At 30.5% G+C, this 25,971-nt stretch overlaps 6 protein-coding genes across 12 annotated transcripts; 4 read left to right on the plus strand and 2 right to left on the minus strand.

Annotated features, from left to right (window-relative positions):
- Positions 1-93: 93 nt before the first annotated feature.
- LOC117224957 (Biorientation Defective 1) lies at positions 94-7,947 on the plus strand. The gene is made up of 3 exons (XM_033478202.2): positions 94-466; positions 688-4,382; positions 4,716-7,947. Exons 1-3 carry the CDS (start codon positions 335-337, stop codon positions 4,816-4,818), a joined length of 3,930 nt encoding a protein of 1,309 aa, XP_033334093.2. The 5' UTR covers positions 94-334; the 3' UTR covers positions 4,819-7,947.
- Positions 7,948-8,820: 873 nt separating this feature from the next.
- On the plus strand, positions 8,821-14,392 carry LOC117224954 (mitoferrin-1). 3 transcript variants are annotated; one of them, XM_033478198.2, is made up of 6 exons: positions 8,821-9,186; positions 9,284-9,438; positions 10,711-10,993; positions 11,074-11,298; positions 11,413-11,620; positions 11,781-14,392. In XM_033478198.2, the coding sequence occupies exons 2-6, from the start codon at positions 9,322-9,324 to the stop codon at positions 11,971-11,973; spliced, it is 1,026 nt and encodes a 341-aa protein (XP_033334089.1). In that variant the 5' UTR covers positions 8,821-9,186; positions 9,284-9,321; the 3' UTR covers positions 11,974-14,392. The 3 variants fall into 3 exon arrangements, with proteins under 3 accessions (XP_033334089.1, XP_033334088.1, XP_033334090.1); XM_033478197.2 differs by having other exon boundaries at positions 8,821-9,438; XM_033478199.2 differs by having other exon boundaries at positions 8,821-9,382.
- A 372-nt stretch (positions 14,393-14,764) lies between these two features.
- Positions 14,765-16,756, plus strand: LOC117224955 (protein SPMIP1). Its single transcript, XM_033478200.2, has 3 exons — positions 14,765-15,002; positions 15,346-15,497; positions 15,872-16,756. The coding sequence occupies exons 1-3, from the start codon at positions 14,814-14,816 to the stop codon at positions 16,086-16,088; spliced, it is 558 nt and encodes a 185-aa protein (XP_033334091.1). The 5' UTR covers positions 14,765-14,813; the 3' UTR covers positions 16,089-16,756.
- LOC117224953 (uncharacterized) lies at positions 16,090-19,488 on the minus strand. Its single transcript, XM_033478195.2, has 6 exons — positions 18,891-19,488; positions 18,537-18,818; positions 18,246-18,448; positions 17,632-17,834; positions 17,392-17,569; positions 16,090-17,296 (listed from the first exon to the last, which is right to left on the minus strand). Exons 2-6 carry the CDS (start codon positions 18,802-18,804, stop codon positions 17,033-17,035), a joined length of 1,116 nt encoding a protein of 371 aa, XP_033334086.2. The 5' UTR covers positions 18,805-18,818; positions 18,891-19,488; the 3' UTR covers positions 16,090-17,032.
- Positions 19,489-19,691: 203 nt separating this feature from the next.
- On the minus strand, positions 19,692-24,180 carry LOC117224950 (uncharacterized). 5 transcript variants are annotated; one of them, XM_076526114.1, is made up of 7 exons: positions 23,980-24,180; positions 23,075-23,275; positions 22,723-22,941; positions 22,419-22,630; positions 21,925-22,259; positions 20,532-21,815; positions 19,692-20,425 (listed from the first exon to the last, which is right to left on the minus strand). In XM_076526114.1, exons 2-7 carry the CDS (start codon positions 23,207-23,209, stop codon positions 20,226-20,228), a joined length of 2,385 nt encoding a protein of 794 aa, XP_076382229.1. In that variant the 5' UTR covers positions 23,210-23,275; positions 23,980-24,180; the 3' UTR covers positions 19,692-20,225. The 5 variants fall into 5 exon arrangements, with proteins under 5 accessions (XP_076382229.1, XP_076382228.1, XP_033334083.1 ...); XM_076526113.1 differs by having other exon boundaries at positions 23,847-24,180; XM_033478192.2 differs by having other exon boundaries at positions 20,532-21,812; positions 23,711-24,179.
- A 135-nt stretch (positions 24,181-24,315) lies between these two features.
- Positions 24,316-25,939, plus strand: Vha14-1 (V-type proton ATPase subunit Vha14-1). Its single transcript, XM_076526121.1, has 5 exons — positions 24,316-24,520; positions 24,581-24,662; positions 24,800-24,882; positions 25,179-25,301; positions 25,590-25,939. Exons 1-5 carry the CDS (start codon positions 24,467-24,469, stop codon positions 25,617-25,619), a joined length of 372 nt encoding a protein of 123 aa, XP_076382236.1. The 5' UTR covers positions 24,316-24,466; the 3' UTR covers positions 25,620-25,939.
- Positions 25,940-25,971: the final 32 nt, after the last annotated feature.

Genomic DNA, 25,971 nt, shown 5'->3' on the forward strand with positions numbered 1-25,971 from the left:
ACATATAGTATACATATGTACGCATATAGTCATAAAATATACAACTGAATAAACTATTTTCTCTAAGCTTTTCTGTTTTTTTTTATGCATACGCGATACATATGTACATACATGTACATTACATAAATGTATATAAATACAAAAGAATAGAAGGATTGGTATCACTGATTATTATTCATTTACTCATACAGCTGCGCTGCATACAGTGTTTAACCTAGATGTAAAGCCAGAAGAGTATGGCTGCGTACTGTCTCAGAAGGTGTCCTCAGCAATGAAAATGAATAATTGTTTAGTGTTCAAGTAAATTATCATTGTTTTACATAGCTTTGTTAGAATGGAGTTGGGCTTATCCAACACGTTGTTGGCGGGTGATCCACGATTAGTTGATCACATCGTTGGAGAAGTTAAATCCCAAGGGATTTTCGATCAGTTTCGGAAAGAATGTATCGCTGATGTTGATACAAAGGTATGAAATTCATTTTTTAACATTTGTCTTTTACAATTTTGAATGATTACATAATCATTTACACGTATCATGTGAAATAAATTTGATTTAAATACATATTACGTTTCCTTTAAAAAGTTTAGAACTTTAATAACTTTAAATAAAAACCAAAGATGCGCTGAATTCAGTAACTAATCTTGTAAAATTAGTTTCAATTACAATCCCTATTACTTTGATTACAGCCAGCATATCAGAATTTACGTACAAGAGTCGAAGGATCTGTAAATTCCTTCCTTAGTAAACAATCATGGAAACCAGATTTAAACAAGAATCAGCTACGAGAAAATTTACGCAAACACATCCACGAAGCTCCTTATTTAGATGCCGGTGTAGAGCGTATAGTAGATCAAGTAGTACATCCAAAGATATATTCTGTTTTTATGTCCCACATTGAAGATGTAGTATATACGTATCTTGGCATAGAGAGACCTAAAACAAAAGAAAAAAATGGTGCTTGTGGCCTTAAAGACTTACTACCCAAAGATTTGGATCCTGTTTCACCAGAGTCTGATAAAAATAGCTTGAAAGATGTATCTTTGGAGTCTGTGGATGCAATGGAAGACTTGGAAGTAACAAAGGAAGAAAAATTGTTTCACGAAGAGAAATTACAGGAAGATGAACTTTCTAATGAAAATAATAAAGACAATGCTTCAGAAAATGGACAAATCTCGTCTGAGGAAAAATCATTATTTGAAAGTGATAAAACTCTTCATAAGACTGATAGCAATTTAAATTTAAATACATCTGGCAAATCAGATGATAAGATGGAAGAGGAGGAAGAAGATAGTCCTACATTTGAACCAATAGATATTATGAATTTGAATGAATCTAATATTTCCAATGATTCACATTTATCTGGAATATCAGAATTAACTAGCCATAGATCCAGAAGTCCCGACTTTTGTAATGAATTGTCAAGAGATAATTTTGATTACAGCAATCAAGATTCACAATTAAGTAAAGTTTCTTCTGACTCTCGATTGTCGATTGTAACAGATTTTGGTTCTTCAAATCATGCATCAACACCCATACATGATGCATTGAAGGATGAAGTCAATAGAGACAAATGTGATGTTAAAAATGTTAAAGACAATTTTAAAGCTGTCAGAGACTATGAATCTAATAAGAATAAAAATAAAAATATTTTTGAAGTAAATAAAAATAAAGATATACAAGATGTTAAAGATTCTAAAAATAATAAATACAGTTTATCTACGAAAGAAAATTCTCGTGATGCTACAGATAGTAGCGTAAAAGATAAGTATGAACACAAACACAGAGATAGAAGTAGAGACAGTGAATCTAAATCAAAATCGAGAGACAAGAATCATGTTAAAGATGGAAAACATCATAGGGACAGAAGTAGTGACAAAAAGAAGCAAAGAAGTCATAGCAGTACAAAATATGATAAGTATGACAAAAGTAAATCTAAAGAGAAAGGCGATTTATCAAAAGACAGCGATAAAAATAAAGATATGGAGAAGGATAATTATACTAAAGTGAAAGAAGACAAGACAAAGGACACAGACAAAAAGGATAACATTAGTAAGGAAGGAAAAGATTTAAAAGATCTTTACAAAGAAAAAATTCGTGAACTTAGAGAGAAAAAGGAATTAACCGAGAAGGAAAAGCTAAACAAAGATAATAGGGACACAAAACCAAACAAAGAAAATAAAGATAAGAAAGATTCACTGAAAGATAAGAAATCGTATAAAAAAGATCATAAAAGTTCTTTTTCTAAAAGCTCAACTTTAAGTTCTAATGAAAGTAAAGTTGCTAAAGCATCGGAAAAAGTCGATGGAAAGGAAAGGAGAAGCGAATCAAAAGATAAAAGTAAACGAGATGAAAAGCGTAGTTCAAAAGATGTAAAGTCGAAAAATCATATGAGTACTAAATCTGATTTAACTGAAAAATCTGAGAAACAGGATATGAAAAAAATGATTAAAAACGAGAAGAATGAGAAAATTGAAAAATCTGACATTAAGAAAGATGTCAAGTCAAGCAATGAAAAAATAAATGGCAAAAAAGATACAAAAAATCAGGTAAATAAAAGCTCTACTCGAAATGAAAAACTAGAAAGCAAGAAGGATAGTAAAAGTGAAATACAAAATAAGGATAAGAAGCGGAGAGAAGAGAAGAAATCCAAGTCAAAAGATGATCACTCTAGTTTAAGAAAGAATTCTAATGATCGGCGCTCGACAGACAGAGACGGTTCGAACGGGTCTAGCAGTAAAAGCTCGCAGTCTAGTAATTTTAGTTCCAATATTGGAAGTAATAAGTCAGGTTCATCAACCTCGTCTAAAGAATCAAATCATATTAGCAATTCCAGTAGTGAAACATCAGATAATATGGAAGAAACACATACAAATGACTTGAGATTATCATTAGGACAGTCAGATTATAAATTCGACAATGCAGAGTACAAAACAGATGATAGCAGTAACTATGAAACACATATTAAACAAGAATCTGAACTGAATGATGTTAACTTACCTTTGAAGAAACGATCATTACATGGTGAAGATACTAATGCTTCAGGAGAAGTGAAACTAAAAAAACCGAAATTTGCAAAAAATATACACGAAGCTAAAAAGTTAATGAAAATTAGAAAACAAATAGAAAAACAGAAGCTTAAAGAAAATAAGAAGGTAGAGAGGAAACATCAACACAAAGTTGAACCTCTAACACAATCCAACTCTTCAAATAATGACAATTTTGAAAGTGTACCGGATGAAGAACGTGTACAAATAATAGAAATACCAGATGAGGAATATGAAGAACCTTATCCTGAAAATCACACTAATTTAACACTGGAAGAGAGATCAATAATGATGTTACAAAGTGAAGCAGGTACAAAGGATCTATTAGAAGTACATTCTGACTTAAAGTTAAAATTGTCAGACATGGAGTTGTGCATCCAAAAGTCATTGTGTGAAACACTTCCCAATAAGAGATTAGAACACACAACACATAATAGCAGTGAAAGAAGTGAAGACTTAGAAAACAAAGAATTTCTGATATCTACAATAGGAAACTCTGTAAAAAACAAGATTCTAGAATCAGAAAGTGCGAACAATTATCGAAATATAGATAAGAAGAATGAAATATCACAAGAAGCTGGTACATCTAAAATAGAGAAAAGTATAAGGTCTCAAGAAGTAAATTCTTCTTGTATCATTCCTGAAGTGAGTAGCAAAGGCAAAGCAATGAACCAGGCAAATACACCAGATCTTGAAGCAGATACTATAAATCATTTGAAACATAGAGAAGATATAGAAACATCTAGGAATGAACGTATTCTTCAAAATGCTCAAAATAATAGCCTTTCCAACGTATGTAGAGATATAGCTGAAGAATATCATCTGGTACATGCTAGCAATGAATCTCAGGCTATAGAATCTACCTCGATGGCAGCTGAAGACAATGAAGACTGTCGTTATTTCAAGGCAGACAATGGGATATCCGAAAAATTCTCCAATTTCTTAGAATCACTGGAATTAGTAGAAAATAGTTCCTTAGAAGAAATAATAGAAAGTTTAGGTGGCCAAGTTGTATCCTCAATACCAAAAGCTATGGCACCACCTTTGCCAAAACGCAAACTTTCAACTAGTCCATTGTCAGATATATTATTAAATAACTCGAATAATAACAATGATGGCCATAAGAAAGTGTTAAACATACCGAATGAAGATGTTTTGAACACTATAAAGAAAAGGAAACTTCTTGGAGTCAAAAAGCAAAGACTACAAGCAAATATATGTGCTCCACAAGGACTACTAAACGGAGAAAATTTTGTTATGCCCTTAAGCCCAGAAAGCGATGTGTCTGCAACTAGTGAAAAAATACCATCATCTAATTTAATTAAAGAAGACAAAGGGTATGTAAAATAATGATCTCTGACACCAATGTTCTTCTTTGTTTTTATATTTTTGTATCTAAATAGAATCTGAATTTCTTTATAAATAATCCAGTAATTTTTGTACATATAATAAATTAAAAAATATTGTATGACTCAAATCTTTTCTTTTTATTTATGAGCAACTGTTTTGTCGAGCAATTAAGAACCTATATGAAGCATTATTTAAGTATGTACAGTATATAGTGTAAAGAGTTGTACATACTTCCTATTTAGAATAGAAATATTGCTTTCTTTGAAATATGAATCATGTTTTATTATTCATGATGTAACTAGTATGTTATGTAATTGCAGCCGGCATAGAAGCAGTCAACGTTACTCAAGCGATGACTTATACAAACCACGTCCATTATTTGCAAGTTCTTCTCGCAGAAGTAGGAGATCTAACCAGGCATAGCTATTAGTACGTAGTTTCAGGTGGTAAATTATCTTTTACTTTATGTAATATAAGAAGTTCTAGTTGTTGATTCTTAAAATATACTACATGCTATATTTGAATCACATATTTTTAAACTCATTAGTACATACAATATTGAAGTGACCAAACGAAATGTACAGATTATTACTTACATTATGGCAGTATGAAACATTATTTTATATGCAAGAAATTTAAATCAATATCTTTAAGACTATTTTAAATATATGTTGCATCCGAAAGATTAACGAATTCCTAAGTTAACATATTCTTTAAACAAATTAAAAATTTTAGAGGGAAATTGACATTGCACTTAATTAACAAAAACGAATGCAACATATTTTAAGAAACCGTTTTTTCGAAAATAGTGTTATAATCTTAGTAATCACTATTTATGTAGATATATTCAATCCAATTCAGTATTAAAAAATAGGTACTTCCATGTATTCTTCTATGTCGGTGTTGTATAAAATATGCTCAGCCTAATACTTAAAACAATGTGGTGCATATCTATGAAAATACATTTTGTTTGTGTTATAATCTTTCTTATTTTGCGATGTAATATTTTTACATCTTCTCTTATTAATTTTAGCATATTGATGACAATAGGAATTTTCCAGATTATAATTTTTGAAGTCAATATAGTCTTTTGTACTTTTACAGTTATAAAATTGTCTCCTATGGCTAGGGTTACCAGATGTCCGAGATTTTTAATTACATTCAGATCTGTGTCTGAGATTTTTGAATCAATGGTTTTAGAAATTTAAAGAGGATAAATCATTATTGTATAAAAAAAGAAGAGGTACACGGAATTTTACTAATCTTTTTACTGGAGCCGTATATTTTCGAGTAAAATAGACTTCTTCAATCAATATTTCATAAAGTATTTTGAAACATCTTCTCTAAAATATGATAACCCTATCTATGGGCAGTATCTTACTCATTTTCTTTATGTAGAGACTCTCTCTCTCTCTCTCTCTCTCTCTCTCTCTCTCTCTCTCTCTCTCTCTCCTCTCTCTTATAAAAATGTTACTTTTTTTCATTAGAGTACTTAACATAAGATCAGAACATCGATTCTATTGTCCAGAATATTATTTCTTTGTTGCATGCTTCATTACCTCGACAAGTAGGTTTCTCTGTAATTGGAACTACAATGATGTGTACCACTTCTTCGTTATTATTTAGAAACCGGTATATTCGCCATTGTTCACTAATTGATACTTACAACATGTTGGCGAACATGCACAATAGATCTTAATGTATCTTACTAAACAGAATACGCACTTGATATATATTTTGAATTAGACATTTATTTAAAACAGTTACTTCAGAGATAATGTCGTACTATATGATACTATGGAAGTTCAAGAAAATTAATTATGAGGTATGTACATATATTGAATTGAAATGTATTGTTCAATTTTATTCATATTCATTTTTAAATTTTATTTTATCAACAAATCGAATGTATAAATTATTGTGGATAATGTATATTTAATTAAAATTTGTAATTGAATTGAGTACTATAAGTTTATCTTGTTGTTGTTCATTAAGAGAAATTATTATTATTTTTTCATACTATATACATTATATTTTTTTGTATAAAGCTCAATTTATTATAAATAATACACAGATATTTGCAATTAATACTGTGCAATTTTCATTAATACTGTATACAATACATTGTAGAAGTGCAGAATGTATTTATAAAATTATACATTAACAAACACAATAATTATACTTTGTAAGCAAGGGTTTTTATGTGATTGCAGACTGTTTGTAATGCTGATACAAATTTCCTTTTTAAATTGTTACTCCTTTTTGTTCATATGTTGATAGAAACTGTCCAGTATATATTTGATAAGTTAAAAATATGAGGAATTATTATAAACATAACATGACTATAGCTTAAATTTCTAAATGCATTTTCTTCAAAAGATTTTTTACGACTAAATTTAGCAATGAGAATAAAAATAAAAAACTAGGTATTCTGTGATGTTAAAATAAAAAAAGCAATAGCTTCCATAATTTTTTTAAAATAAAATAGCAACGAGTAGATTGTAATGCAAGAGAAACGTTAATTTTTGCCAGACTAATAATTATATACCACATCACTTTTTCACTAAATATCGAAAATTGTATTATTAAATTTTTACAAAAATGTTACATTTATTAATAAGCGTGTTTTTAATTCTGTATAAACATAAGTTTGTATAAATGTATATATAAACGAAAATTATATTACATCGTAGTACTATGAAGATATTGTAGAATATTTTTTCCAACTTTTTAAAATATTTATTGCCATATGTAATATAGTAGCGAAACAAAAATTTATAAAACCCATTACTATTATGATTACCTTAAAATAAAGCGATTTTTTGTATACATGTTAAACAAGTTCGTAAATATTAAGACCTTCCTCTATTTGTAACTGTCAAACAGGATGCTACATTGTATTGCGCAACTTCTTGATTAAAAGTAGTTTTAGATTGAAATGAGAAAACCATTTATTTTATCTAGTGAACGTTGCGAATGATAAAGACGAAACAGAATTGTAATCGCATACGTGTAACGATAATACGATACGTGACCACAAACACAAAGAATTACATAGGTATATGTATATATATATCGTACAACAATATATCTACAAAGTGACTTATTAGATAATTAATTAAGTTATACGTTTGATATTTCTGTTATCTGTCGGCTCCTATAATTCTAACTTGTATGGAGTTACGTGGATCGACCTTGCCATTTAACCGGGCCTTATAAATCCATATGCAATGCGATCAAAGACCCTCGTGTATTATTCAAAATGTTACACGTTGAATTTTTACGCGTCAAAGACAAAATTGATGTCACAATCTTTCGTTCCATTCGTTACGAAAAGAACAACGTTGTTCACATAGATGCATGATAATGACGAAACTCTTTTGTGAATAAAACGACAATTTGTGAACAATTCATTGTGTGCTACGTGTTTATAAAATAAGCGTATTATCCGTGGTATTGTTGAATTGTCTAGAGAATGGTATCAAATAATGAATTCTGATCACGTTTTGTAAATATTTAATAAAGTCCTTTGATTTCATTGTTCCGTTCATACGTTCAGTAGTAACAACATACATTATTGCAACCTTTTTGCGAAATATAAATATTTAAAATGTAGACAAATTATGCAGAAATATTAGAAGCTTTTTATAATGGGGATTATAATGTAAATAAAAATGCATATGAAAAATAAACTCAATGGATAAAAAATACAAAGTTTCACACTTGCATTTGAATAATATATATTAACAGAGTGTGCAATTTGCAAAGAAATGTGTTTTGACTCTCTTTACCAGTGCAAAATATTTCAATTCTTTTGCATTTTTTCCTTAGAATAAACATCTTCAACTGTATACAACATAAGTGTGAATAAATTTGTTTCAAAACATTGGAGTACATAAAATGCAAATTGTATTAAAAATTTAACACGTATGATAGAATACTTTTTTTTTATTAAGTATTAAATATTACTTAATCTAATCTAATAATATATTTTATCATATCAATACTATGGCTATATGACACGATTGAACATATTCTTCTTTCAATCAAACTATTACAACTTATTACTACGGTTTAGAATAACATCTTAGAACTTGCAACGAACTTCGTCACAGAATTGTAACTGAATGATGCATTGTTCATCACACCCAAAAATCGTAATACATATAACGTTACAGTCAATCATTTTGAACGAAGCAAAAACCTATTTTCAAGTGGTAAATCATACAAATACAACAATGCATTTACTTTATCTCGAAAACTGTATAAATAAATCCGTTACTATGCAACTGATAAATGCACAGTAATCAGATAGACTACAATTTATTAAGCTTACTACGTACATATGTATGTAATATACATGCATACATTCATGCATATGCACTCCACGCACGAACCACGTGGTTGGCTACGACGCATGCGCGGCACGTGCGCATACGGCTAACCTCTTCGCTCCGAATCAACTTGTGGCGATTCACAGTCATATCACGAAGAATGACAACGTGCATTAAGTTCTGAACCTAGTTGAACAAACGGTCGAGCGTAAATGCCGGGCATCAGTGCACTTTTAAGCGTAATAACCGACTGGCCAGGTATTACAAAAATTTCTTTGCTCTGAGAGAACGTGAAGCGAATTGGGCGAAGCGAATTTGCCTATCGGAGGTAGGAGCCTTTTCAATTCCAATAAGGTTCCATTCAGCAATCAACCTGTACGATTACGTCTCGTCACTCTGAACGAACGAACATTTTCCTTGACTCCATTCGAATGTGCAACATTTCGATGATTACAAAGTAAATATCGTCAAATCGAAAGCAACTTGGCATCGGTTGCTACCGAAAGCGTGTTAACCGCTTCGACAGATTGCATAACGACTGTGGCATTTTAAAGTTATAAACTGGAATTCGCGCTGACGCCTCTTCAAAAATATGAATGCGGAAATATACGAGAGCCTGCCGACATCCTCCATGGCCGTGCATATGACAGCAGGTGCGTTTGCTGGAATAATGGAACATTGTGTGATGTACCCCCTTGATAGTGTCAAGGTAATATATTTATTTCTTGCGAATTTCTTCTAAGATACTTTACATAACCTCAACTATTGCTACATGTTATGAGATTGTCCTTCAATTTCAATAAAATTTAATGACATCCAGCGACGTGACATTACAAGTGCCCGACACAATCGTGATCGAAATCTTAAATAAATAGTGAGGCGTTTACATTTTCAAGATAACTGCCGTTAATCACTGTCAGACAGTGAAGTTGCAGTTGCTTCACGATTGCACAGATATTTTCCCCGTTTCATGTTACGGTTGGAAACGCTATTGTGTAATCAATTCAAGCAAAATTATTTCATAATTATTTCTAGGTACTGCTAGGTTAATATGGACGAGCAGACTTAGTCAACAGGAAATTTAGCAATAGTCATAACATTTTCATTAATTATATATTAAAATATCAGATAAAATGTTATTGTTTTCAGTATATAAATTGTACTAATGCACAGTAAGGAAAAAAAGTTATTCAAAATTAATTTTACTTGAAAACACTTAATTCTTGAATGAAAATCATTATGCATTTAATTTTTGTGGTATTAGCTTTGTTATTATGCAAATGAGGTATCTAATTTGTATGTTATGTCATGTTGTAATATATATGGAGTATAAATGCTCATGGGTAAATAAACATGTTCATTACACATAAATAACATTAAAGTTAGCTTCAGCCTCTGACACCTTTTGCTCAATTCTTTACACGTGTAACATCATTAATAGACACACATCTTAAACAGTACCCGAGTTTTAAATATTCATTATATAACATGTCACTTGCTTCTATTATAGTCTGTGATATTTCTTTTTCAATTCGTAATTTCTATCCATTATTTATTTTATATGTACAATGATTTATAGTTGGAATGAAAATTTGTTGTGTCATGCAAGCAGAATGTCACAAGTTTGAAATTTTTAAAGTTTATTCACTTGCTCTGCATTCTATTCAAGATATTCGATTCAAAGTAATTAACATCTGCTTAAATCCTTGTAAATATTCTTAATTGATAATTGTTAATCTTGATTGATAAATATCATGATATATCCTTGTTATTATCAATAATTGAAAGTTACAGTCAATGAAAACAGAGAATTGGAAATAATATTTATTTTTACTATCAATTTATTAATTGCAGCGTTATAATTATTTCTAAAAGACTATACTATGTATTTATAAATTATGTAAAAAAAATAGTTTTACTAAGTAAATGTCTTATTTGTAATGTGTGATTCACTTATATTTAATTTTCTGACTATATTTAGACGAGAATGCAGGCATTGACTCCAGGTCTAGGAGGGGGAGGAGGGATAAGTGAAGTTTTCTTTAGAATGGTACAACAAGAGGGCGTTCTAAGACCAATTCGTGGTATGAGTGCAATGGTTGTGGGGGCTGGTCCAGCACATGCCTTATATTTTTCATGTTATGAGTTCATAAAAAATAGGATACTAGCTTCAAGGGCACACTCTGACTTTAATTTGATTGCCTATGGAACTGCTGGCTGTGTTGCAACGCTCCTTCATGATGGTGTAATGAATCCAGCAGAAGGTAAAATATATTTTTTACAAACTTTATAATATCTCTTTTAAATATATTTATTTATAATTCGTTACATTATCTTATTTCAGTGGTCAAACAACGATTACAAATGTATAACTCTCCATATCGAAATGTCATAGCATGTATAAAAAGTATATATGAAACAGAAGGTTTAAAGGCATTCTACAGGAGTTACACAACTCAGTTGGCCATGAATGTACCTTTCCAAATGATCCACTTTATGACTTACGAAGTAGCACAAAATTTTACGAATCCAGAACATGTATACAATCCTATAGCACATATGAAATCTGGTATGTAGAAGTTCCCATTAAAAATAGTAGCATATTCGTTGATTTTAAGAATCTTATCAGTTTATAAGATATATTCTAGTAAACATATGTTTATTAAAATTGTACAAATTGTAGGTGCATTAGCAGGAGCTATTGCTGCTGCAGTCACGACCCCTTTAGATGTTTGTAAAACACTTTTAAATACACAGAATGGCGTACATGCTCATGGTATGATAGATGCTTTTAAGAAGGTTTATGCCTATGGAGGTGTAAGTGGTTACTTCCGTGGTTTATATGCTCGTATTCTGTATCAAATTCCAGCAACCACTATTTGTTGGTCAACGTAAGTATTTATACCACATACCAATAATAAATAGTGCTTAAACTAATAATTAAAGTTTTTAAATTTCTGAAATCTTTTTAAAAAGCTAATTTCAGTAATCATAACATATTAGACTGAATTGCAAATCGAATACCATTATCCATACTAACCATTTTTTTAGATATGAATTTTTCAAATATATCCTACATAAAAAACAAGGTGATGAATTTTGTGGACCAGAAGCTGATAACGATTTAAGTGGTGCAAATCAGAGTCAAGCTGGTTCTTCTAGGTCTAGTCGCTTGAAAGATGTGAGCGTTTATCTTAATAAAACAGCCCCAAGCTCGGTATTACTTGATGTGTCTACCAGTTAGGTATTTCTAAATTGCTTAATATTCACGCTGGAACACTGTTTGATAAAAAAAAATAAGCGTCCGTTTTTCGTATGGCGAGAGTTTATCGAAGATAAGTGATATTTTGTTAATTTATCTGTTATTGTTGTATTACTACATGTGTATAATAATTCATAACACGGTAGAGAAAATTCATGCCTGAGCCAAGCGCAGGACGCAGGCCCATTGGTATCGAGGATTTAACGGAAAATTTTTTAAGTTATTTCTTAGTATGTGGTTGCACATATACGAAGTACCGACACAATATGAATCATAAAACAAACTATAAATTGAAGATAATTTAAGCAAAAAATTGTATTTAACAAGTATTCTGTTTTATTAGATGACGTAAAATTTTTGTTTTTGCTAAATAGTTATTATTTCAAAAGGAAAATGGAATTTTTTGAAAAATGAATATCTTTCCCTTTAAAAGATTTGTCACGAAAATTAAATGAAATATCATTGTTTTGTGGGCACAGTACATGATTAAAAGTTCTGTTGAATTGAATAACTTCGTTCAATTTATTTATGAAACGATTGTGTATATATTAGCATGTCTGCAAGAATTTATAATGAAAATTCGCGAATCAGTTAGTCTATGGAAAAATTTGAAACATTTGTAATTGTTCCTTGGAATGTGTTAAACTAAATTTGAAATTGTGGAAGTATTCATGTATTTTGTACAAAGAGAAGGTTATCGAAGATAATTCACTTCACTGCAGCAAAATTCTATTGAACGAGTTACAGATAGAGCAAATAATACCGAAGCATTTTTTTAAACACAAGCTCTACTTGAAGAGAATTTACTTGTATATTTAATATTGTACAATAAACTTAAGTTAACAGCAAAACAGTGGATTGCATAGATGAAATTGTAGAAAAAAAATGTATATAACAGGAGGTCAACATAATTGATGGGCAAGCGCTGACTTAGGATTTCACCATGAAAAATTTCGTATGTTGCGAACCGACATATGACATTTTAGTATTCCGTATTTATATGAAGTATAATGCACAATCTAAGATTAGGCGAAAACATAAGTTTATTGAAATAAAATACTGACCCTGGACTCTAGATTAAGAAGTTTAGATTTAATAACTATAATAACTATCTAGACCAATCGCGGATGGTGTAATTATTTTGTAGTGTAGTGTAGATAAGTTAATATTACACATGTATGTACAGAACGAACGAACGATCGAACAGACTAGAAAAGGAAAACTGCAATGATACAGTACGATATGTACAATTCGTCTTGATTACCCAAGTACAAATTAAGAATTGCTCCTTAGTCAGTTTGTAATATAATCGACATTGCATCTAAACATTAAGATGGTAGAACAATATTGCTTCCTATGGCTGTGATTACTGGGTCATTTGATGTTGACTTTAAGAGGGAGTAATGTCATGTGAGAACTCATACTTCACGCCATATTTATTTATTATTACGGAACCGTAATACTGCTCATCGTTACCGAATAAATCATTATTTGATGCTGCTTAACATGTCAATGATCCTTGTACACGTCGAACGAACACGAAATTGTACGCAGGAGAATACATTTTTTAGAAATATTTTTTTATAGAACTATGCCACGATAATATACATACTATTTTGTGAAGAGAAAAAAAGAATGGAAACATAAAGATTATTTGTACGCCGCAAAAATTCAATCTTTTTTAAAAATCTTATCATTAATGATGACATTGAGATAATACGACGTTATATCGCTTTGTACACTTGTCGGTAACGAGATGAGGTGGTAAACCCAACAACAGAATCATAAACAAACAAAACCGAGATCTTTGAGTTCAGAAACGTTGCCAGTGTTATCTGAAGTATTCTTAGAATCTGTGTAAAAAGAAAATTGATTTAAAGGGGGCTTCTTTGTACATTCTAGAAAATTTATCATTTTCCGTTGGTTTTATCACATTTCAATGAGATTTTAACACAAATAAGTTCGTTAGATTCAGTACTGTTTTCATTTATTAATGAAGTATTACATCAGACACAATAATTTTGTAATCTGTGATTTTAAGTGTTTTTTTTGTTAATTACAGTTACGTGTATTTGCACAAGTAACTAAACTCTTAAAAAATTCGAGCACGTTCATGCTTACGCGTCGACCTTACTTATGTTACAATCTAGTATCGTTACCTTCAGGTATACACACAAGTATACATATGCATGTTGTATGTATAAAACGCGTGTATGGTCGGGCAATTGACCGAATGTATTTAAGCGGTTTAAACCGGTGTTTAGCGAACGTATACCTTGTGTTTACGATCATTTTTCTTCTATAATTTGATTGTCGCGCAAAATTTCTATATACCTTAAACTTCTTTTTAATGTTCAAATAAATACTCATTTCATTTGTAATAAAAAGAAAAATAATAATACCAGTCGACAATTTTTATTATTACTAGTTTGATTATAAACATATCATCTGTTCAAGAGAGAGATTCAAAACCAATTGATTTCCTTTCCCATCGGCTTTTGTATGAAACGATGCTCCCACTGGAATTATTATCTTTTAAGTTAATATGTGTGATAGCACACCGTAAAAATAATTTTTCGGCATACGATAATATGTATTATATGTAATAACAATGTAAATAAAATGATTCGCTGAAATATGTAAATAACATAACAATATTTCTCTTGTCTGCTACGAAAATTTACGTTTTCAAAGATGACACGAACACCAAAACGATGCAATAGTTGGGGATTTCACTTCAGAGCAATACAAAATTTTATTCTAAATGTGACTTTTACAATAAATTAGTAGTCATCGTCGATGGTGCGTAACAAAATCACGATATGGCGAATAAAGGTATTTGCGATGCTCGTTGTCAGGCGTTTCACGTTGCGATGATACAGAGAGAGGAGGCTGGACGTATCAGATGGTTTTTAAAAAATCAACAGAAGTTATTGGATCGGTTGAAGATTACCGAACCTGTAAAAGCAGTTGAATTATCCACGCCTGAGCCAGAAAAACAATCGAGCACTGTACATACGATTAATTATGCTAAGCACTGCAACGGATGAATACATATTGTACTGAGGATTTTTATGAAAACTAGAAATTGTATGCCTATTATTCAACGATTCACGCGCAGTTATCGTGGTTTATTAATATTTCATAGAGATTTATACTTTGTGAAAATCTAATACAATTTGCAATCCAGGAACGAGTAGATTGTGGAACTTCATTGAAATTCACATTCTTGTTGAATACATACATTTTCATATTTCTTAAAAATTTAGATGACTTGCAAAAGCAGAAAAATCCGCAGTTCAATAAGTTGCATTTGTCGCTCATTGAAAATTAGATGACTTCTACAATTTTTAGATACATTTGAAGCCATTACCAAATTGGAGACCCGACAAATCTGATGGCTCTGTCGATATGAACATTATGAAACCAATTGATCCTCAAGTCAGGGCCACCCTGTACGAAGGTGCACCTAGCTTCATAACTGCTGAAAATTATCTTAACAAAAGGTTCTGCTTCTCATACTCTTTCGGCTTTCATTAACGCTTAACTTATAGCTAGCTATGAGGATTATTTATTTATGCTAGTTAATGTGACATATTAAATAATTGTTCGATGACGATAACAGTTTCTTTAACACGTTGACATTGTCTTATTAAATAAGTTCCTTTAATTTCACTGAATTTTTATGCTAAGCTTACAAATTGTCTGAAACAGTACAGTTTATTTAACTATTTGGAGATTAATGTTTAAAAGAAGATCATAAAGCTGTTTTAGATACAGCACAGGCATTAAAAAGCTTATTAATAGCCTTTTGGTAGCTAACGTGTCAAGCAATATTATTTACAAATTCTAATGTGAACGTGTTCACTGATTACGATAGACTGAAAGATATGCCAGAAGAGCGTTTTTATTATCCGGATTGCACAAATTGGTTATACGGATGGCGACTCTCGGATTATCCACCTGTTCCACGAAGCAAAGTTGGACACACTAATGTCATGATACGGGAATTTTATCATGCGAAAATGTCGAGTCTTCGGAAGGATCCGGAATGGTACCGGCCATGTTTACGCACGCCAACGAAATGCAACTCATAGCTAATATTTTACAGTACGCCAAAAATTGTAGCGAGTTTATTGTCTACGTGAATTCATTACAGTACTAAATATTTAATTAACTAAATTTTCTCGAAGCAATGAGTGCAGTTGTTTTTTATATCTATAAAATTGTTCTTCGGATTCTCCTGAACATGATACTACACTTTAACAGTATAACGTGCATACGAAAGTATGTTTAAATAATTATTAAAATGAAGAAGACATCTAAACGTGCTAATTGATTACATCAAACGTTGAAAAAAGATAAACTTAATTAAAGTTATTTCCGAGAAAAATTATTTGTTGTACATGCAATGTCTCAGTTCTGGTATTGTTCATTCATTATTTATATGACATATTTGATAATTATCAATGAAACATTGCGTGTGCAATAGAACTTATCGTAACACGATTAATTGAATCATCTCCACGTAGTATATAGAATTTCATAGAAAAGCCACGAATGAAATTGCAACATCTAAAGGTGGGATTAATGTAAGCACTTGTACGCCGTAGTTATCTTTGTAAACATTTCGCATTTTTATAAACATATCACGGATTATTTTAAATCCATCCGGCACGTTCATTGAACGTTTTGAAAGACTTTTTGTTCAAGTATAGATATCACGAGATAATGACAAATATATTGTACTATTATTGCTTCACAATGGATGATTTAATTTTCAGTATTGCATCATGCATTTATTATCATTTAGATTCGTATTATACCGAACGATAAGTAATGTCAGTTTTTTTTTAATGGTGTATTTCTCACCCTAATAAACTATCAGACGAATGGTTGCAGATCTTATTTACTTATATTATTTCTATATTATTTCTAACCTGACATTTCTTTAGAGAAACCGTCGGTTTATATTTACTTAATAAAATTCTTAACAGAGCGTGTCATTCATTTTACATAGAAACGGCGCAAGTAAGTACGTTTACAAATTTTGTTCACATGTTTCTTCGTTTTCATCCTTATCTGGTACTGATAATCGTTGTACTTCCAACGGTAGCAAATACTGCGCTTGTCCTGGCACCGCAGAAAATACGAAATTGATAAACTTCTGAAACTGTCTAGCCACTTCGCAAAATTGTTCTTCCAACGATTTCTTCTCCGAGTGGCAATTAATTATCTCTTCTCTCATCGCTGTTATGACGTCGTTCAGGCGAGCAATCAACCCGCGCAATCCTTCAATTTCCTTCTGTTTATACATAATTTTAAATTTAATGATATATAGTTTATTTATAAATCTGCTTTTTGCTGCATTTTATCCGAGATAAGAAAAAGCCTTTTTACCTCAAAGTGTTCATGTATAATATGTTTTTCTCGGCAGCATCGCAACTGTTCTAGACAATGGACGTTGATTACGTCTACAGTATTTTGCATTTCAAGCTGGTGTTTCTGTACATGCAGCTCTCTACCCACTTTCTCCTCAAACTCTCTCTTTTCTTTGTCCAGTTTCACGTACGTTGTTCTATCCGAAATTTCAAAGGTTAGTTCTACAGAAACTACACGAGAGCATGTTAATTTATGAACCTCATAATTTCATTAAAATCAGCGATTATATTCTCTCTATCAGCGCGAAACGATTCCTCGAATTCTCGATACAACGACTGTATCACGTAAGCCATCTCGGTCCGCATTTTCTGCATCAGCTCTTGTGTTACTTTTATTCGCTCTTGTACGACAGCTTTCTGCATTTTTATCACCCATTGGGTGCTGACGTTTGCCCATTCAATCTAGAAAAGGAAAGTATGTACACGTTTATTTTCACGTTGCGTCGTCATTTTCATATAATCACGCAACAGGAAGATATAACATATCTCCTTTAAGAACCGGGGAAATCCCATCTCTTTTGCGTCATACCCATCCTACAAACAAACACTCTAGCACTCACTAGATTTACTAGACCTGGTGAAAGAATGGAGTCTCTAATTGAAATATATATGATACATTCAATTTTATTGAACCTTTTAAGTGCCAAGAATTATTGTAAAATGAACTAATGAAATATATATATATATTTCATTAGTTCATGCTATAACTCTATACTAATATACTAACTCTGACCTAACCATACGACTATTGTTTACGTTAACTGATCGTATTTTACACGATAAAGGAACTGTATAAATTATAATGTGGATTACTTCAATCTGTTTCTGAATTTCATTTTGCACTGTTTTAAAATAGTTTTCATATTTTGCATGCAACTCTTGCGACTTTATCTCAGCCTCCCGGCGTTTCTTTGCTTGATACATATAAAACTTCTCTTGCGACTGTTTTTCTATTTTATCACGTAACTCATTTTCGATTTGTTTACGGAAACGTTCCAAGAGGGTCTCGCCGATTTCTAATGAATTGCTTTTGTATTATAAACGGAGAAAAATTTCCTGAATTCGGCATTAATTTTTTTAAATATTTTACCAGGTAAAATTTACCTAGTATGTTTTCGTGCACATTTGCTTTGACAGTTTCGTTATGCGCAAGCGACACTAATTTATTGTCACTAATTTGAATAGTAAAGCAGGGTGGCGGCGACTTTTCCGGGGCTATTAAGTCCAACAATTTTTTCGTGTCATCGTGACTATATTGAAAAAAGACTTGTGCCAAAGACGGACCTAAACAATCACGAATTTCTGACGAAGTTGGTATCCCCATTCTAGAACATTGTTCCGGATGACATGTCTTGGGTATTCGACCACACATCGTATACGTTTCACCTATAACAGTAATGCTTTTATGTTATTTTTCAATTTTATGCTTTTGTGGAAATTTTTATTCTATCAATTTACCCGTCTTTTTTTATATGTGGAAACAGAAATAATTTTTATTTTACAACTACATCACTGTAAATTTATAGAAAGTACAATGAATTTCATTTTAACCTTTCTAGATACATATCTCTGGCCAGAGAAACAAAATAAAACTATAAAGCTTGAAATTCGAGCGAGTTTATTATTGATATATATTTTTTCATCTTTTTGTTTTTTATTTTGTGATCTTGATACCTCATCTTAGATCATATACATGTATTCCTAGCAAAGTGACGGACGCGAAGTGACGCAAATCAATTCGTTTTGACTCACACATCATGGAACTAATAAGCGTTCTCTGCGAACATATATTGTAACTGAGAAATTCGCGATTAAAATCTTCATACGGATGTTAAGATTTCCAATGTAGCAGCCATTCCTGAACTGTGATAGGTCCACCCTGCTCTGGAATCGACTTATGCACGCAACTATTGGTGGATCAAGATCTATAATCGTTAATAATTTGGAAACTAATTTAAGGACGCAATTCTATTATTCTATTATTCAAAAACCTACATTATTGTTCTAATAATAAACCCATACCATGATTTCAGCTTCTAATAATTCAAAATGCAATTATATAATAAATTTCTTATTATTTAAAAACAGAAAAATAATTAATTCCTCATCATATTATATTTGCTTATATTTTATTGTTCAAATGTTTAACTAATGGTTTTTTGTAAGTTCGCAGTTCTTCGTATTTGAGGAATGTAATGTATCTAATTAGAAAATATTGTGTATACATGAAAGGTATATATCAAATAATAGATATAAATGTAATAGTTCGTAATAGAAGTGTTTTATTTACAATGGTCAATCATGTTTTCAAAGTACGATGGTGAATTTAATGTACAACTCTTATTTTATAAATAGGCTGACTTCCCTAATTTCTTTTAAACATGTTATTGATCTAATTCTACAAAATCTTTATATTTCGTTTTACCTTAACTTTTATCATTCAATACTTAATACTTACATTTTATAAATAATGCCATGATCAAATACAAATATTAATTAAGGGAAGTCAGTCTGTGCACTAATATCAAACTATGAATGTATGCGACATTGTAAAATTAAATGATCTACAACATATATAATGTACTTAAATAGTATATACATTGTACTAAACATTTAATGTGTTTTAAAGTAAAAGTTATCTCTTTTCCAACAAACATATAAATATTTCCAATTTTGTTTAGAAGTATGAACATTATATTATACATATTTCACATTGAAGGAAATAATATAGTAAACAATATTTGTCACATATCACCATTTTAAAGAAGTTCTATGTGTTACTTCTTGAAGCAATCAAAGCTTCCGTGGTCGTCCCCGTTTTCTTAATGTTGTAATCTTACTTGTCACTGATCTTGTTGTGTGTAATTTCTTTTGGATATTTGATATCGTCTTTATGTTCTTCTGCATACTTCTATGCTTTTTTAAGTGTTGAACAAAAAGAAGCCTAGACCTTATCAGCTTTTGGCATATGTGACACCTACGTATCTTGTGTTCTGTAAAACGAAAAAAAAATAGAACTAAAATGTTACATGGATCTAACATTAGTAAATGTACATTTAATATAACAAGTTATCAAGGAACAATTCAACGAAAAATTACCAGTTTTTTTTGTACCATGCTGCAAACAATGTGCTCTCAATAAGGCAGCACTTGGAAACCATCTGCCGCAATCAGAGCAACTCAATTTTTTTACTTCCCAAGTGCAATTTGGCCGTTGATTTCGTTTTCTTTTAATCTTCTTAATCATAGTCAATTGTTTTTTTGTTTCGATAGGTTCCTTTTTTTCTTCAACCTCTATAGATGACCGTTCGATAGATGATTTACTAAATCTACGTTTCTTCTTTTGAGAATGTTCTGAACGTACATGACGTGCCAACACTACAACTACATCAAACTTCTGTTGACATATTTTACAAGTGTACTGTTTCTTTACTGCGTCTTCATTCGTTCTATTTGAATGTTTCATTTTCTGTTCCTTAAATCGAATCAAGTTTGATGGCGACTTCGAGCAAACTCGTAAATGAGTTTCTAATGCTCTTTGTTGCCGAAAATTTCTCGCACAGTGTTGGCACTGTAGTAACAGTTTTTTAGAATTGGACTGTGATGATTCTTCATCTGAATCTCCTACCATAATAATTTCATTCTCTTTGTCACTAGAACATTTATCCTTGCTATCATCTATGGTTATTTCAACAACATCCCTTTTCGACTGAAGCATATTTTCTTCTTCATCAACATCAATTTCAATAACTTCAACTTCCTTACGTTTAACTTTCTTCATTCTTTTCGTTTCCCTATTTCTTTGACGGTATTTCTTCCGCTTACCTCTTTTCTTAACATTCTTGTCCTCTTCACTCAGAAGAGACGCCGGTTGAATAATTATTTCAGAATCTTCGCGATTCACAGAAATTAGTTGTTGCTTACGAGATCTTTTAGTTTTATATTGTATTTGTGTCGATTCAGGCGATACACACTCAATGGAACCGTTTGAAAGGTCCAAATTTGCATTATTTGATATTTCATTCATTGTTGAATCTGTAAATGATTCCAGAGATTCTTTTTCGCTGTCTACAGAATTTAACTTTCTTTCTGACAAAGTATTGGCGATGTGATTGCAATTAGAACTGTTATCTATTGAATGATCACATTCAGTTTGCTTAATATTTACGAAATTGTTTTGCTCTGTATCCATCTTCTTATTCAATTGCCTCCTTGATGATTTCGATTCGGCAGTTTTAAGATTCCGAAGTGTCGCTTGAATCTCGTCGAACGTTAATTCAGAATCAGATTGATCTCCTTCAAAGAGGATGTATTGTACAGTTGATTGTTCTAAAATTTCATTGTCACTTTCATCCTCTTCTTGATATTCATCAGAGTTATCTGCTAAAACAAAGTATTTTAGTGTTTACTTATCTTCTTCATGAAGGAAACTTTACTGCTACAAAACAATAAAACAAAGTATGTGATATTGTGATAGTACTTAATTACATACCAATATTTACAGAACAATTATCCATCATTAGATATGTTAAATCCGAGTGTTTGTCATCAGATGTATATATAATGTTAGGAACTCGTTTCATATGTAAATTTAAATTAGAATCGTCCATCAAGGTCGAATTTTCTTCCCATGAATTATCTTTCTTTTGAATTTTTTGATTTTTGGTCGATATAATTTTCTTTTCACTGTGTATCAATACATCATCTGTTGTATCATTCTTAGAAAAGAATATTGGTGGCTGTGTTGTCAGTAACTGTTTCTTTATTTGTGTTGGTTTCCTTACGGTCCTAACAGCACCTTCACCTATTAATCTTTCAACATCAGCTCTGAAAATATAACCATTTTATTATTCAGTATTAGGGATTGAAAATTTCTTGTTTTAAACAATGTATTCGGTAATAAACAGGAGAAAATTTGAGCAGTGCTTCTTCGAGATAATATAAAACGAAAATTGAGAACAAAAAAATTAAACTTAAAATACATACTTCATCAGAAATTGAAAACTAGTTGGGGGTACTCCAGATTCATCATACATTGCTACAGCAAAAATTTCTTCTGAATCTTCAACAGCATACAGTGCCAACTGTTGACCAGTAGCTGTTACAAATGTAGCTATTGTCTCTTCATCTTCATATTGATCATCACTTGTCATTCTACTGCAACTGACCTCAGATTCACTTTCTTCGGGTTCTGGTAACTGAAGAATTATATAAAAGAAAATATAATATGCTTTCATATTCAATTTTTGCACTCCGTTTCATAAAATCTTAAAAAGTTTTTAACATTTACCAATATGTCATCATTAATGGTATCATTTGAGAGCCATTTTTGTTTGGCGATGTTTCTTGTAGACAGTGGTACAGAATCTTCAACATATTCAATAGGTATTGTTGTATCTATATTTCTTTCAAAATATTCAGATGTTTCTTTAGACTCACAAATAGTTTCTTCAGAAATTTGTTGGTTTAAATCCAAGTTCTCATCTACTATTATTTCTTCACCAACAACCTACATAAATTATTTGTAATTAATAAATAGAAAATATTTATCATTATCAACAGGAAACATTGAAGTTTTTATAGTTTGTATAGTTGGTATATATAATTTTTTAAATATTGTATTATAATCAGTATTTCATTACCAATGATTCTTCTATACGTTCGTACTTGGGTAAAACCATAAACTCAGTTGAGTTTTCATCCATCGTACATGGTGTTTGTATGATTTCTTCAGAAACCATTTTCTTATAACTATCAACATTATCTATAAACGACATATTTTTGTACTATTCTTGTTGTCCACTTATATCACGTATTTAGTATGTATTTCTAATATGAAGCCCCTAAAACAAAATGAACATATTTACTTTTAGGATTGATATTGGTATTGATGAATTAATAACTAAATATCATTAATGTAACTTCATTCACTAAAACACTACACTATCAACGAATACTTAATAATTATTATAACCGTTAGTACATCTTAGGTTTACAAAATGTGAAGTAATTTTATTAATAGTCAAAAACTAATTAAATATACTTTTTTTTCATATATAATAAAACTGAATGTGGATTATGTACTCATATTTATATATGTGTTAACTATAAAGATGCACAACACCTCTCGACAATCTTGGTGTTTTATAATATCATAACCCAAATAATGTACATAATTATAAATGCTTATCGTAGAACATGTATCCTATTTTATAACGTTTCTATAATAACTATTCAATCTGGTGTCTTCATGTATAAAAATAGAGAATAAAACATACATTAAACTATTGAATGTAACACAAGCTTCCGTCTTCCAATTTACGTTCATACATAATTAATATTAGATACACACAGAATTTATGCTATATACACATGTACTTGAAAACATAACCCCAGCTATTACGCGTTACACACGTTTATGCATTTGGAAAGTTCATCTTGAAGTTATCATATGTTTCAAATGAATTTTCTTATCGACAAATTCTAACTCGTTATAATGTTGTGTTTTTCGTAACTAAATATGTACATATAAGAAGTAGTTACATACAAGTAAAGATGAAATAGCTAATAATAGAAATTAAATGTACATAGATATGCAACTCGATAAATCAAAGGAAGCTGCAATTCTTAAAGATTTCAATGCAAATGGTGCACGTTGAAATTGATCGACTCAAAAATTGCATTGTATTTTTAATAATAATACAAACGAGATATAAAGTGCAGCATCGATAGAGCTAATTGTAAGATAATTATAAAACTTAAATCTGTTTCAGTGTTTGTTAATTCTAACTTGATTACATACATATGTGATGCATATGTACAGTATTACATATCCCTTCCACCTTTTTCGATTGGACAAATTTGGCACGTGATGTTCAATGTAGCTCAATGTAGCTGAAGTTACATACATACATACGTAATATATAGGTGATATAGGTGTGACTTGTCAGCTGATGCACTATCAATAATCTTTGTACAATTAAATACGTTCGTTTTGTTAAATATTCTGATTTATTCTTATTTCACCCACAACAATGGCTCTTCATTCTGCAGGAAAGGGTAAACTTCTTGCAGTGATCGGAGATGAGGTAAATACAACTAAAACTTTATCTCTTCTTTAAAGCTGAATTATGGGATTTTTGTTGTAGGATACGTGTGTGGGATTTCTACTGGGCGGAGTTGGCGAAATTAATAAACACCGTCAATCCAATTTTATGGTTGTAGATAAAAGTATGTACTTTGTTCTGTAAAATTACTTTTTTTTTTGTCACTCTTAATGTTACCATGCATTCATTATTTTTGAGGAAAAGTAAATAAATTATAATATATTATATAATATATATATATAAAATTATAATATATTTCAGACACACCAATAAGTGATATAGAAGACACATTTAAACGTTTTATTAAGCGAGATGATATTGATATTATCCTTATCAATCAAAGTGTAAGTATTAAACGTTATATATGTACTTTAAAATACAATTTTTGTACATAAATTTATGTTATAATTTAAATATTACCATTCTTCTTCTATTTTATGGTATTATAAAACAGTGAACATACATGTCTACATTTTATATAGAATAAAAGATACAAGTGTTACAAAATTAGTTTAAAATATTAAAATATATATTATATTAAATTAAAAGTATCTAGGTGTAAGTTAAAGTGTCTTGCTAGCAATTATTTCTTAACAGTTAATTGCACTCCTGAAGTAAACCCTTTCATTAATTATTTAAGATTGCAGAAATGATTCGTCATGTAATCGATAGCCATACTCAACCAATACCATCGGTCTTAGAAATTCCCAGTAAAGACCATCCTTATGATGCCAGTAAAGACTCCATTCTAAGACGTGCTAAGGTAAGATCATATTATTTATAATTCCATCAAATAACACATACATGCATCTATACTAACTTATATTTTATGCATTCTTGTCCTACACCACGTTGAGATAGCATATTAAACGAAAAATTTATTTATAAATAAATTTAATATTTTTTTTATAAAGATTCATGTTTACCTTTATTTTATTTTAATTGCTGAAATGAAATTAAACTGTTTACTTCTAACAGTTTCTTATTATTGTACATGCTTTTCATAAATAATAAAGATCAATTAATTAGATTTTTCAATTTTACTTTCCAGGGAATGTTTAATCCAGAAGATATACATTAATCTAGATATAAAAAGTGTTAAGTCATAAAACATATAAAAATCTATGACTTATATTGTACTTGTTAATCTCTATATGTACGTATCTTATTATGTTGTTACAATCTGCACATAAAGAATAGACAATGTGTTCTACATTCCAGTATTTATTTTAAATTTCAATAGCTTATTGTAATTACTAAATTCTTTATGAATTTTATGTGTAAATTTCAGCATGTACAGAAAAATGATATTATTATGTCAATTTTAAGAAGCATATTATATTATTGTATTGTAACATACTTAAATTTTGGTTGCTTAAATAAATACGTATGTTAAAAATATCTTGGCACATAAAAATATGAATGGTTATATT

This window comes from Megalopta genalis, chromosome 13 (genome assembly GCF_051020955.1).
Source record: "Megalopta genalis isolate 19385.01 chromosome 13, iyMegGena1_principal, whole genome shotgun sequence".
NCBI lineage: Eukaryota > Metazoa > Arthropoda > Insecta > Hymenoptera > Halictidae > Megalopta > Megalopta genalis.